At 39.0% G+C, this 13,957-nt stretch overlaps 1 protein-coding gene across 1 annotated transcript in view; it reads right to left on the reverse strand.

Annotated features, from left to right (window-relative positions):
• The window catches only part of loxl3b (lysyl oxidase-like 3b), a gene marked incomplete at its 5' end in the record, with an annotated part of 93,592 nt that overhangs the window by 33,833 nt on the left and 45,802 nt on the right, over positions 1-13,957 (reverse strand). Inside the window, 2 exon segments of the mRNA XM_084182356.1 lie at positions 1,827-1,997; positions 6,926-7,080. Coding sequence (XP_084038482.1) covers positions 1,827-1,997; positions 6,926-7,080 — 326 coding nt within the window.

A 13,957-nucleotide genomic window follows, 5' to 3' on the forward strand; every position in this document is an offset into this window, starting at 1 on the left:
GAGAATACCCCCAACAGTACTGGTTGTTGATGTAGCCTCAGACCACCTTATTCAACTAGTAAGTGAATCATCAAGCAAGCCCTTGACTAGTTGAATCAGGTGAGTTTGTTCGGGGCTACAACCAAAGTGTGTACTCTTTCGGGCTGGTCGAGGACTGGAGTTGAGAAACACTGCTGTAGCCTGGCTGTGTTTCCTCCAAAGTCTAGTCTGTGCTCAGTCCTGAGGGCCAGTGGATTGCTGATGCAGCAGCAGCTGTGGGGTTAGTCCATAGACTCATAGAACAACATGTCAGGGTGAGTCATGGAGCGGGGAGCCACATTGGTTCCTTCCTGGTGGGTTGGGAGAACCAATGAGATGTCGCTACCTGGCATGTTATGGTTGGCTGTTGGGCTCATCCCCCCCAGCCCCAGCAAGGGGATTGGTTGAGGAGGTTAATGTATTTGGAATAACACTCTCGTGATGAGGTAGCCTGAGAGAGGTTGTAAGTCCAAATGTCACCCTAGGGCCATGTTTAAGACGGTTCTCTAGCCATGAGGATTTCCTCTTGGTCCAATGTTTAAGACTAGTGGTATTCTAACGTTTTCAGCGGGGACTCCATTTTTTTCTGCCAGAATTTCTGGGGACCCCATTATTTCCCCAATAATTTTTTCACGACCCCACCCCAAATCTAATGAAACAACTTTAAAAATCGGTACATTTGGATTTTTACATCAACAAATAACCTTAAATTCATTGCATTTTCATCTCTTACCAAAAGGAAAATAAACCAATAAATACATTTACTCAATAAAGTTGTATTTTTCAAAATATATTTCTTAAAAACATTTGTATATTGTCCCATACAATAATATGTACTCTTAATGTTTTGTTCCCCTAAAAATTATTATACATACTGAACAAAAATATAAACGCAACATGTAAAGTGTTGGTCCCATGTTTCATGAGCTGAAATAAAAGATCCCGGAAATTTTCCATACGCACAAAAAGCTAATTTCTCTCAAATTCTGTGCACAAATTTGTTTACATCCCTGTTAGTGAGCATTTCACCTTTGCCAAGATAATCCATCCACCTGACAGGTGTGGCATATCAAGAAGCTGATTAAACAGCATGATCATTACACAGGTGCATCTTGTGCTGGGGACAATAAAAGGCCTCTCTAAAATGTGCAGTTTTGTCACACAACACAATGCCACAGATGTCAAGTTTTGAGGGAGTGTGCAATTGGCATGCTGACTGCAGGCATGTCCACCAGAGCTGTTGCCAGATAATTGAATGCTCATTTCTCTACCATAAGCCGCCTTCAACGCCGTTTTAGAGAATTTGGCAGTGCGTCCAACCGGCCTCACAACCGCAGACCATCAGTAACCACCCAGGACCTCCACAGCTTCTCAGACCAGCCACACGGACAGCTGATGAAAAGTCTTTCTGTCTGTAATAAAGCCATTTTGTGGGGAAAAACTCAGTCGACCCCGACTTTGAATACCACTGTTTGAGATGGTGGGTTCCCTAGCCAGAGGTCCCTAGCCAGAGGTCCCTAGAGGTCCCTAGCCAGAGGTCCCTAGCCAGAGGTCCCTAGCCAGAGGTCCCTAGCTAGAGGTCCCTAGCCAGAGGTCCCTAGCCAGAGGTCCCTAGCTAGAGGTCCCTAGCCAGAGGTCCCTAGCCAGAGGTCCCTAGCCAGAGGTCCCTAGCCAGAGGTCCCTAGCCAGAGGTCTGCGGAACAAATCCGAGGTTGGAGATTCATGTTAATTGCAGTCCATGGTTATAACCTGGTTTAAGCATGTTCTATTAGCACTGTAAAAGCCGTTAGCTTGGCTAATAGACCTACTTGCAGGCCGTGGTTAGCGTAGCCTAGCCCCAGCTGTCTGCAGACCACCATGGCCTCCTTGGTGCCCCAGGCCCCTCCACAGATCAGCCCCCAGCTCCTGGTCCCGTTAGCCTCCGTGCTCAGCACCTCCACCCGCCCCTCATAGCGCGTTCGCCCCCCTGTTAGGCGGATCTGTGGGGGGCAGACGGGTTAGAAAGCGGAGGGCGGGGAGAGGTAGTAAGGGAGAGTACGGCTGGCTGAACACAGGACGTTTATCCAGACATACAGTACTTTGATCCAATCAGTTCTGCCTTAACCCGCGATAACCGACAACAGCATGGCAGTTTCATTCTTTTGATTTAGGCGATGTTGGAGGTGTAACTGCATTGGAGCTGTCAAATCAGCAAGCGGCTCCCGGCGTTATACCCATTGCGGACATTGTCATTGGATGCACCGAGTCGTATTAGTAATAATCCCATGTAGCCTTGTTACCAGTTGGAACAGTGGAACGTTGTAATCTCCACCTCCATTATGTTGATGTCAGTATTATTGGAGCGTCATTATTTCTAGATAACCTACCTACACTTTCTCCTTCTGAACTTCTAACGTGAGTGGGACGATTGTGGCTTCATGACAACCACACCAGCAGTCGCTCACCGATTAGAAAGCTCTCATGCAGTTCCTCTGACACCGCCAAAACACCAGCTATCTCAGTTAACGCTTGATCTGATTGAATCTCAGCCTTTGTCCGCGTCCAAATGGCACCCTTTTCCCTATATAATGTACTATTTTTGACCGGGGTCCATAGGGCTTTGGTCAAAAGTAGTGCACTTTGTAGGGAATAGGGTGCATTTGTGACGCATACTTTGATTTAATGGTTAAAGGCATGCGTTTGATGAGAGTAAAGGACGTCATTACATACATCACATATTTAGGGTGCAATGATGCATCCAGGTTTATTACTCTCATCACAATACTACTAACATTGTATTGAACATTATTGCAGCAAACACTCCTGTTCGATCAGGAATCTATTACCAATGTCAACACATCATTGATCAATAAACAGTTTAAGATTCACAGTAAATACAATATCCCCCTCTTTGCTAAACTAAATTACTTTACTTAAGAAAACTTTTACTTAGTTTGTTCTCTATGATCATATTAACATATTTTTATCAGTAAAACAGGACATGACAATAACCGCCCCTCTGGCATAAATTGCAATGAAGAGAACAGAACAGAATAGAACAGAATAGAATACAACAGAACAGAATACAATAGAACAGAATAGAATACAATAGAACAGAATAGAATACAACAGAATAGAATAGAATACAACAGAACAGAATAGAATAGAATAGAACAGAATATAATATAATAGAATACAACAGAACAGAAAAGAATACAACAGAACAGAATAGAATAGAATACAACAGAATAGAATACAACAGAACAGAACAGAATAGAATAGAACAGAATACAACAGAACAGAATAGAATACAACAGAACAGAATAGAATACAATAGAACAGAATAGAATAGAATACAACAGAACAGAATAGAATACAACAGAACAGAATAGAATAGAATACAACAGAATAGAATAGAATAGAATACAACAGAACAGAATATAATAGAATACAACAGAACAGAATAGAATACAACAGAATAGAATAGAATACAACAGAACAGAATAGAACAGAATAGAATAGAATACAACAGAACAGAATAGAATAGAATAGAATACAACAGAACAGAATACAACAGAACAGAATAGAATACAACAGAATAGAATAAAACAGAACAGAATAGAACAGAATAGAATAGAATACAACAGAACAGAATAGAATACAACAGAACAGAATAGAATAGAATACAATAGAACAGAATAGAATACAACAGAACAGAATAGAATACAATAGAATATAATACAACAGAACAGAATAGAATAGAATAGAACAGAATAGAATAGAATAGAATACAACAGAACAGAATAGAATACAACAGAACAGAATAGAATAGAATACAACAGAACAGAATAGAATACAACAGAACAGAATAGAATAGAACAGAATAGAATAGAAAATAATAGAATAGAATACAACAGAATACAACAGAACAGAATAGAATACAATAGAACAGAATAGAATAGAATACAACAGAACAGAATAGAATACAACAGAACAGAATAGAATAGAATACAACAGAACAGAATAGAATAGAATACAACAGAATAGAATAGAATAGAATACAACAGAACAGAATAGAATAGAATACAACAGAACAGAATAGAATACAACAGAATAGAATAGAATACAACAGAACAGAATAGAACAGAATAGAATAGAATACAACAGAACAGAATAGAATTGAATAGAATACAACAGAACAGAATAGAATACAACAGAACAGAATAGAATACAACAGAATAGAATAAAACAGAACAGAATAGAACAGAATAGAATAGAATACAACAGAACAGAATAGAATACAACAGAACAGAATATAATAGAATAGAATACAATAGAACAGAATAGAATACAACAGAACAGAATAGAATACAATAGAATAGAATACAACAGAACATAATTGAATAGAATACAACAGAACAGAATAGAACAGAATAGAATAGAATAGAACAGAATAGAATACAACAGAACAGAATAGAATACAACAGAACAGAATATAATATAATAGAATACAATAGAACAGAATAGAATACAACAGAACAGAATAGAATAGAATACAACAGAACAGAATAGAATAGAATAGAATACAACAGAACAGAATAGAATACAACAGAATAGAATAGAATACAACAGAACAGAATAGAATAGAACAGAATAGAATAGAACAGAATATAATAGAACAGAACAGAATAGAACAGAACAGAATAGAACAGAATAGAATAGAATAGAATAGAATAGAACAGAATAGAATAGAATACAACAGAACAGAATAGAATAGAACAGAATATAATAGAATAGAACAGAATAGAATAGAATACAACAGAACAGAACAGAATACAACAGAACAGAATAGAATACACAGAACAGAACAGAATAGAATAGAATACAACAGAACAGAACAGAACAGAATACAACAGAACAGAATAGAATAGAATATAATAGAATACAACAGAACAGAACAGAACAGAATAGAATACAACAGAACAGAATAGAATAGAATACAACAGAACAGAATAGAATAGAACAGAACAGAACAGAATACAACAGAACAGAATAGAATACAACAGAACAGAATAGAACAGAATAGAATAGAATACAACAGAACAGAATAGAATAGAATACAACAGAACAGAATAGAATACAATACAACAGAACAGAATAGAATAGAACAGAACAGAATAGAATACAACAGAACAGAATAGAACAGAATAGAATAGAATAGAATACAACAGAACAGAATATAATATAATAGAATACAACAGAACAGAATAGAATAGAATAGAACATAATAGAATAGAATACAACAGAACAGAATAGAATACAACAGAACAGAATAGAATACAACAGAACAGAATAGAATACAACAGAACAGAATAGAACAGAATAGAATAGAATAGAATACAACAGAACAGAATAGAACATAATAGAATAGAATAGAACAGAATAGAATACAACAGAACAGAATAGAACAGAACATAATAGAATAGAATAGAACAGAACAGAATAGAACAGAATAGAATAGAATACAACAGAACATAACAGAATAGAATAGAATACAACAGAACAGAATAGAACAGAACATAATAGAATAGAATAGAACAGAACAGAATAGAACAGAATAGAATAGAATACAACAGAACATAACAGAATAGAATAGAATACAACAGAACAGAATATAATAGAACAGAATAGAATAGAATACAACAGAACAGAATAGAATACAACAGAACAGAATAGAACAGAACAGAATACAACAGAACAGAATAGAATAGAACAGAATATAATAGAATAGAATAGAATACAACAGAACAGAATAGAATAGAACAGAATAGAATAGAATACAACAGAACAGAATAGAATAGAATAGAATACAACAGAACAGAATAGAATACAACAGAACAGAATAGAATAGAACAGAATACAACAGAACAGAACAGAATAGAATAGAATACAACAGAACAGAATAGAATACAACAGAATAGAATACAACAGAACAGAATAGAATACAACAGAACAGAATATAATATAATATAATAGAATAGAACAGAATAGAATAGAATACAACAGAACATAATAGAATACAACAGAACAGAATAGAATAGAATATAATAGAATACAACAGAATAGAATAGAATACAACAGAACAGAATAGAATAGAACAGAATAGAATAGAATAGAACAGAACAGAATAGAATACAACAGAATAGAATATAATAGAATACAACAGAACAGAATAGAATAGAATAGAATACAACAGAATAGAATAGAATACAACAGAACAGAATATAATAGAACAGAATAGAATACAACAGAACAGAATAGAATACAACAGAACAGAATATAATAGAATATAATAGAATAGAACAGAATAGAATAGAATACAACAGAACATAATATAATACAACAGAACAGAATAGAATAGAATACAACAGAATAGAACAGAATAGAATAGAATAGAACAGAACAGAACAGAATAGAATACAACAGAATAGAATATAATAGAATACAACAGAACAGAATAGAACAGAATAGAATAGAATACAACAGAATAGAATAGAATACAACAGAACAGAATATAATAGAACAGAATAGAATACAACAGAACAGAATAGAATACAACAGAATATAATAGAATAGAATACAACAGAACAGAATAGAATACAACAGAATAGAATAGAATACAACAGAACAGAATATAATAGAACAGAATAGAATACAACAGAACAGAATAGAATACAACAGAATATAATAGAATAGAATACAACAGAACAGAATAGAATAGAATACAACAGAACAGAATAGAATACAACAGAATATAATAGAATACAACAGAACAGAACAGAATAGAATAGAATAGAATAGAATAGAATAGAATAGAATAGAATAGAATAGAACAGAACAGAACAGAGATGAGTAGTTAGTTTCTGACCGAGTTCTCCAGGTCCATGTAGGGCGTGTTGCACCTCACAGAGGCGTCTTCTACATGCTGGCAGTCCTCTGAGGTTATGTTCTTAAAGACACAGTTCCACATCGACTTCTCCGTCCCCAGACACTGGACCTCATTCATGTGGATAGGACCCATCCCTAAAGACACACAGACACACAGACAGACAGACAGACACACACCAGTGGTGGTCGGTGCCGTTTAAGATGAGGGAGGATGATATTCTTTTTAAATGAACATGGCCTTATTTCTATTAAAGCATATTGGATGACAGTCATTCATATTCCATTCACCCAGTTCAATGTAACAGCGATAGGTTTAGGCTACTACATGATACTCAAATTTTCCCTATACCCATCATGAGGTTGCTACAACCTAGCCTATGAATGAAAGTTTACAACGTAGGTGCACACAGGTCGAGATAATTTTGAGTAATCAAGGTGACAGACAGTGACACATTCAATACTGCCTTTCACACTCTGGCCTGCATCTAGCGGATCTAGGGTTGTAATCATTAGTCCAACAGTTGCAAACAAGAGTTTCTATTGGACAGATTCAGGTATGTTTATCCCTGTTTCGTTCCGTTTGCATCTGTTTAAGAAATGTTTTTCAACAGAATCGGCGGAATGAATACACCCCTGATCACTCGCAAACACAGTTCACTTTCATACCAGACACATACAAACAGCTCGTTGTGTATATAATTCCTTCTCGCATCAATCTATGCGTTCTCCTCCTCTCACCTTTTCCCTTCGCTGGTGGACTTCAGTGCACAACACATCAGCTGTCTGTGACCAGGCAAAAAAAAAAGTTCCAAGCCAAACCTCCATATCATGACTGCTAACTGCTACACACAGCCTACATCATTGTGACGTCAACATAGCGTTAGTAAACCTGCTACAGTCAGCAGAACAGTGTAGTCAGCAGAACAGTGTAGTCAGCAGAACAGTGTAGTCAGCAGAACAGTGTAGTCAGCAGAACAGTGTAGTCAGCAGCACAGTGTAGTCAGCAGAACAGTGTAGTCAGCAGAACAGTGTAGTCAGCAGAACAGTGTAGTCAGCAGAACAGTGTAGTCAGCAGAACAGTGTAGTCAACAGAACAGTGTAGTCAGCAGAACAGTGTAGTCAGCAGAACAGTGTAGTCAGCAGAACAGTGTAGTCAGCAGAACAGTGTAGTCAGCAGAACAGTGTAGTCAGCAGCACAGTGTAGTCAGCAGAACAGTGTAGTCAGCAGCACAGTGTAGTCAGCAGAACAGTGTAGTCAGCAGCACAGTGTAGTCAGCAGAACAGTGTAGTCAGCAGAACAGTGTAGTCAGCAGAACAGTGTAGTCAGCAGAACAGTGTAGTCAGCAGCACAGTGTAGTCAGCAGCACAGTGTAGTCAGCAGCAAGCAGTTTAGCGGTTACACCAGCCGGCCCAGGTGGCAATGAACTAATAAAGCCAAAAGCTGAACTTGACCTTCCAGTGTTGGATAGCCATAGCCAGCTAGCTAACATAGCATCCCTCTCTGTTTGAGCCGGGTGTTTGAGTAAGCTAAACTAGCTAGTTGCATTTGTCACTAACTAAGTTAGTGAAAGTGAAAAGAATATGTACTACAAAATATAGAGCTCTCTCTCTCTCTCTCTCTCTCCTTAATTTTGTAATAAATTAATTTGTTAAACTGTTCAATTCTTGTCTTTCTCTCTCTTTGAGTCAACTACTCACCACATTTTATGCACTGCAGTGCCAGCTAGCTGTAGCTTATGCTTTCAGTACTATAATCAATTTCTGATCCTTTGATTGGGTGGACAACATGTCAGTTCATGCTGCAAGAGCTCTGATAGGTTGGAGGACGTCCTCTGGAAGTTGTGATAACTACTGTGTAAGTCTATGGAAGCGGGTGAGAACCACGAGCTTCCTAGGTTTTGTATTGAAGTCAATGTACCCAGAGGAGGACGGAAGCTAGCTGTCCTCCGGGTACACCATGGTGCTACCCTACAGTGCGGTTGAGGCTACTGTAGACCTTCACTGCAAAACAGTGTGTTTTAATCAATTATTTGGTGACATGTGAATATATTTAGTATAGTTTTATCTAAAAAGGATACCTTTTTTAATGTTCACTATTTTTATTTTTATGAAATTCACTGAGGAGGATGGTCCTCCCCTTCCTCCTCTGAGGAGCCTCCACTGACACACACTGACACACACTTCCACAATCAGTATTTAACATACATGAATCCCTAATGAGAAGCCCACAGCACACACTGCCTTATTCACTTGACTCTGTTCACTACATTGTCAATGAGTTTGGTTTTGGAGCCACATCCTAAGTTGTTTTTCAGTAAACATGTATTTCTCTAACATAAACTCATGAAGACGAGGCAGCTCCTTAATGACCATGTCAAGCTACGAACAGTAGCATCGTTAGCTCATCAACGTCAACAGTCTGTATAATACTGTAGTCTGTCACCAGAGACTGGTATAATACCGTAGTCTGTCACCAGAGACTGGTATAATACCGTAGTCTGTCACCAGAGACTGGTATAATACCGTAGTCTGTCACCAGAGACTGGTATAATACTGTAGTCTGTCACCAGAGACTGGTATAATACTGTAGTCTGTCACCAGAGACTGGTATAATACTGTAGTCTGTCACCAGAGACTGGTATAATACTGTAGTCTGTCACCAGAGACTGGTATAATACTGTAGTCTGTCACCAGAGACTGGTATAATACTGTAGTCTGTCACCAGAGACTGGTATAATACTGTAGTCTGTCACCAGAGACTGGTATAATACTGTAGTCTGTCACCAGAGACTGGTATAATACTGTAGTCTGTCACCAGAGACTGGTATAATACTGTAGTCTGTCACCAGAGACTGGTATAATACTGTAGTCTGTCACCAGAGACTGGTATAATACTGTAGTCTGTCACCAGAGACTGGTATAATACTGTAGTCTGTCACCAGAGACTGGTATAATACTGTAGTCTGTCACCAGAGACTGGTATAATACTGTAGTCTGTCCAGAGACTGGTATAATACTGTAGTCTGTCACCAGAGACTGGTATAATACTGTAGTCTGTCCAGAGACTGGTATAATACTGTAGTCTGTCACCAGAGACTGGTATAATACTGTAGTCTGTCACCAGAGACTGGTATAATACTGTAGTCTGTCCAGAGACTGGTATAATACTGTAGTCTGTCACCAAAGACTGGTATAATACTGTAGTCTGTCACCAGAGACTGGTATAATACTGTAGTCTGTCACCAGAGACTGGTATAATACTGTAGTCTGTCACCAGAGACTGGTATAATACTGTAGTCTGTCACCAGAGACTGGTATAATACTGTAGTCTGTCACCAGAGACTGGTATAATACTGTAGTCTGTCCAGAGACTGGTATAATACTGTAGTCTGTCACCAGAGACTGGTATAATACTGTAGTCTGTCACCAGAGACTGGTATAATACTGTAGTCTGTCACCAGAGACTGGTATAATACTGTAGTCTGTCCAGAGACTGGTATAATACTGTAGTCTGTCACCAGAGACTGGTATAATACTGTAGTCTGTCACCAGAGACTGGTATAATACTGTAGTCTGTCACCAGAGACTGGTATAATACTGTAGTCTGTCACCAGAGACTGGTATAATACTGTAGTCTGTCACCAGAGACTGGTATAATACTGTAGTCTGTCCAGAGACTGGTATAATACCGTAGTCTGTCACCAGAGACTGGTATAATACTGTAGTCTGTCACCAGAGACTGGTATAATACCGTAGTCTGTCACCAGAGACTGGTATAATACTGTAGTCTGTCACCAGAGACTGGTATAATACCGTAGTCTGTCACCAGAGACTGGTATAATACTGTAGTCTGTCACCAGAGACTGGTATAATACTGTAGTCTGTCACCAGAGACTGGTATAATACTGTAGTCTGTCCAGAGACTGGTATAATACTGTAGTCTGTCACCAGAGACTGGTATAATACCGTAGTCTGTCACCAGAGACTGGTATAATACTGTAGTCTGTCACCAGAGACTGGTATAATACTGTAGTCTGTCACCAGAGACTGGTATAATACTGTAGTCTGTCACCAGAGACTGGTATAATACCGTAGTCTGTCACCAGAGACTGGTATAATACCGTAGTCTGTCACCAGAGACTGGTATAATACTGTAGTCTGTCCAGAGACTGGTATAATACCGTAGTCTGTCACCAGAGACTGGTATAATACTGTAGTCTGTCACCAGAGACTGGTATAATACCGTAGTCTGTCACAAGAGACTGGTATAATACTGTAGTCTGTCACCAGAGACTGGTATAATACTGTAGTCTGTCACCAGAGACTGGTATAATACTGTAGTCTGTCACCAGAGACTGGTATAATACTGTAGTCTGTCACCAGAGACTGGTATAATACTGTAGTCTGTCACCAGAGACTGGTATAATACTGTAGTCTGTCACCAGAGACTGGTATAATACTGTAGTCTGTCACCAGAGACTGGTATAATACTGTAGTCTGTCCAGAGACTGGTATAATACTGTAGTCTGTCACCAGAGACTGGTATAATACTGTAGTCTGTCACCAGAGACTGGTATAATACCGTAGTCTGTCCAGAGACTGGTATAATACCGTAGTCTGTCACCAGAGACTGGTATAATACCGTAGTCTGTCACCAGAGACTGGTATAATACTGTAGTCTGTCACCAGAGACTGGTATAATACTGTAGTCTGTCACCAGAGACTGGTATAATACTGTAGTCTGTCACCAGAGACTGGTATAATACCGTAGTCTGTCACCAGAGACTGGTATAATACTGTAGTCTGTCACCAGAGACTGGTATAATACTGTAGTCTGTCACCAGAGACTGGTATAATACTGTAGTCTGTCACCAGAGACTGGTATAATACTGTAGTCTGTCACCAGAGACTGGTATAATACTGTAGTCTGTCACCAGAGACTGGTATAATACTGTAGTCTGTCACCAGAGACTGGTATAATACTGTAGTCTGTCACCAGAGACTGGTATAATACTGTAGTCTGTCACCAGAGACTGGTATAATACTGTAGTCTGTCACCAGAGACTGGTATAATACTGTAGTCTGTCACAAGAGACTGGTATAATACCGTAGTCTGTCACCAGAGACTGGTATAATACCGTAGTCTGTCACCAGAGACTGGTATAATACCGTAGTCTGTCACCAGAGACTGGTATAATACTGTAGTCTGTCACCAGAGACTGGTATAATACCGTAGTCTGTCACCAGAGACTGGTATAATACTGTAGTCTGTCACCAGAGACTGGTATAATACTGTAGTCTGTCACCAGAGACTGGTATAATACTGTAGTCTGTCACCAGAGACTGGTATAATACTGTAGTCTGTCACCAGAGACTGGTATAATACCGTAGTCTGTCACCAGAGACTGGTATAATACTGTAGTCTGTCACCAGAGACTGGTATAATACTGTAGTCTGTCACCAGAGACTGGTATAATACTGTAGTCTGTCACCAGAGACTGGTATAATACTGTAGTCTGTCACCAGAGACTGGTATAATACTGTAGTCTGTCCAGAGACTGGTATAATACTGTAGTCTGTCACCAGAGACTGGTATAATACTGTAGTCTGTCCAGAGACTGGTATAATACTGTAGTCTGTCACCAGAGACTGGTATAATACTGTAGTCTGTCACCAGAGACTGGTATAATACTGTAGTCTGTCACCAGAGACTGGTATAATACCGTAGTCTGTCACCAGAGACTGGTATAATACTGTAGTCTGTCACCAGAGACTGGTATAATACTGTAGTCTGTCACCAGAGACTGGTATAATACTGTAGTCTGTCACCAGAGACTGGTATAATACCGTAGTCTGTCACCAGAGACTGGTATAATACCGTAGTCTGTCACCAGAGACTGGTATAATACTGTAGTCTGTCACCAGAGACTGGTATAATACTGTAGTCTGTCACCAGAGACTGGTATAATACTGTAGTCTGTCACCAGAGACTGGTATAATACTGTAGTCTGTCACCAGAGACTGGTATAATACCGTAGTCTGTCACCAGAGACTGGTATAATACTGTAGTCTGTCACCAGAGACTGGTATAATACTGTAGTCTGTCACCAGAGACTGGTATAATACTGTAGTCTGTCACCAGAGACTGGTATAATACTGTAGTCTGTCACCAGAGACTGGTATAATACTGTAGTCTGTCCAGAGACTGGTATAATACTGTAGTCTGTCCAGAGACTGGTATAATACTGTAGTCTGTCACCAGAGACTGGTATAATACTGTAGTCTGTCACCAGAGACTGGTATAATACTGTAGTCTGTCACCAGAGACTGGTATAATACTGTAGTCTGTCCAGAGACTGGTATAATACTGTAGTCTGTCACCAGAGACTGGTATAATACTGTAGTCTGTCACCAGAGACTGGTATAATACTGTAGTCTGTCACCAGAGACTGGTATAATACCGTAGTCTGTCACCAGAGACTGGTATAATACTGTAGTCTGTCACCAGAGACTGGTATAATACTGTAGTCTGTCACCAGAGACTGGTATAATACTGTAGTCTGTCACCAGAGACTGGTATAATACCGTAGTCTGTCACCAGAGACTGGTATAATACCGTAGTCTGTCACCAGAGACTGGTATAATACTGTAGTCTGTCACCAGAGACTGGTATAATACTGTAGTCTGTCACCAGAGACTGGTATAATACTGTAGTCTGTCACCAGAGACTGGTATAATACTGTAGTCTGTCACCAGAGACTGGTATAATACTGTAGTCTGTCACCAGAGACTGGTATAATACCGTAGTCTGTCACCAGAGACTGGTATAATACCGTAGTCTGTCACCAGAGAATGGTAGAATACTGTAGTCTGTCACCAGAGACTGGTATAATACCGTAGTCTGTCACCAGAGACTGGTATAATACCGTAGTCTGTCACCAGAGACTGGTATAATACCGTAGTCTGTCACCAGAGACTGGTATAATACCGTAGTCTGTCACCAGAGACTGGT

Source organism: Coregonus lavaretus, assembly GCF_964263955.1.
Source record: "Coregonus lavaretus genome assembly, chromosome: 18".
Lineage (NCBI taxonomy): Eukaryota > Metazoa > Chordata > Actinopteri > Salmoniformes > Salmonidae > Coregonus > Coregonus lavaretus.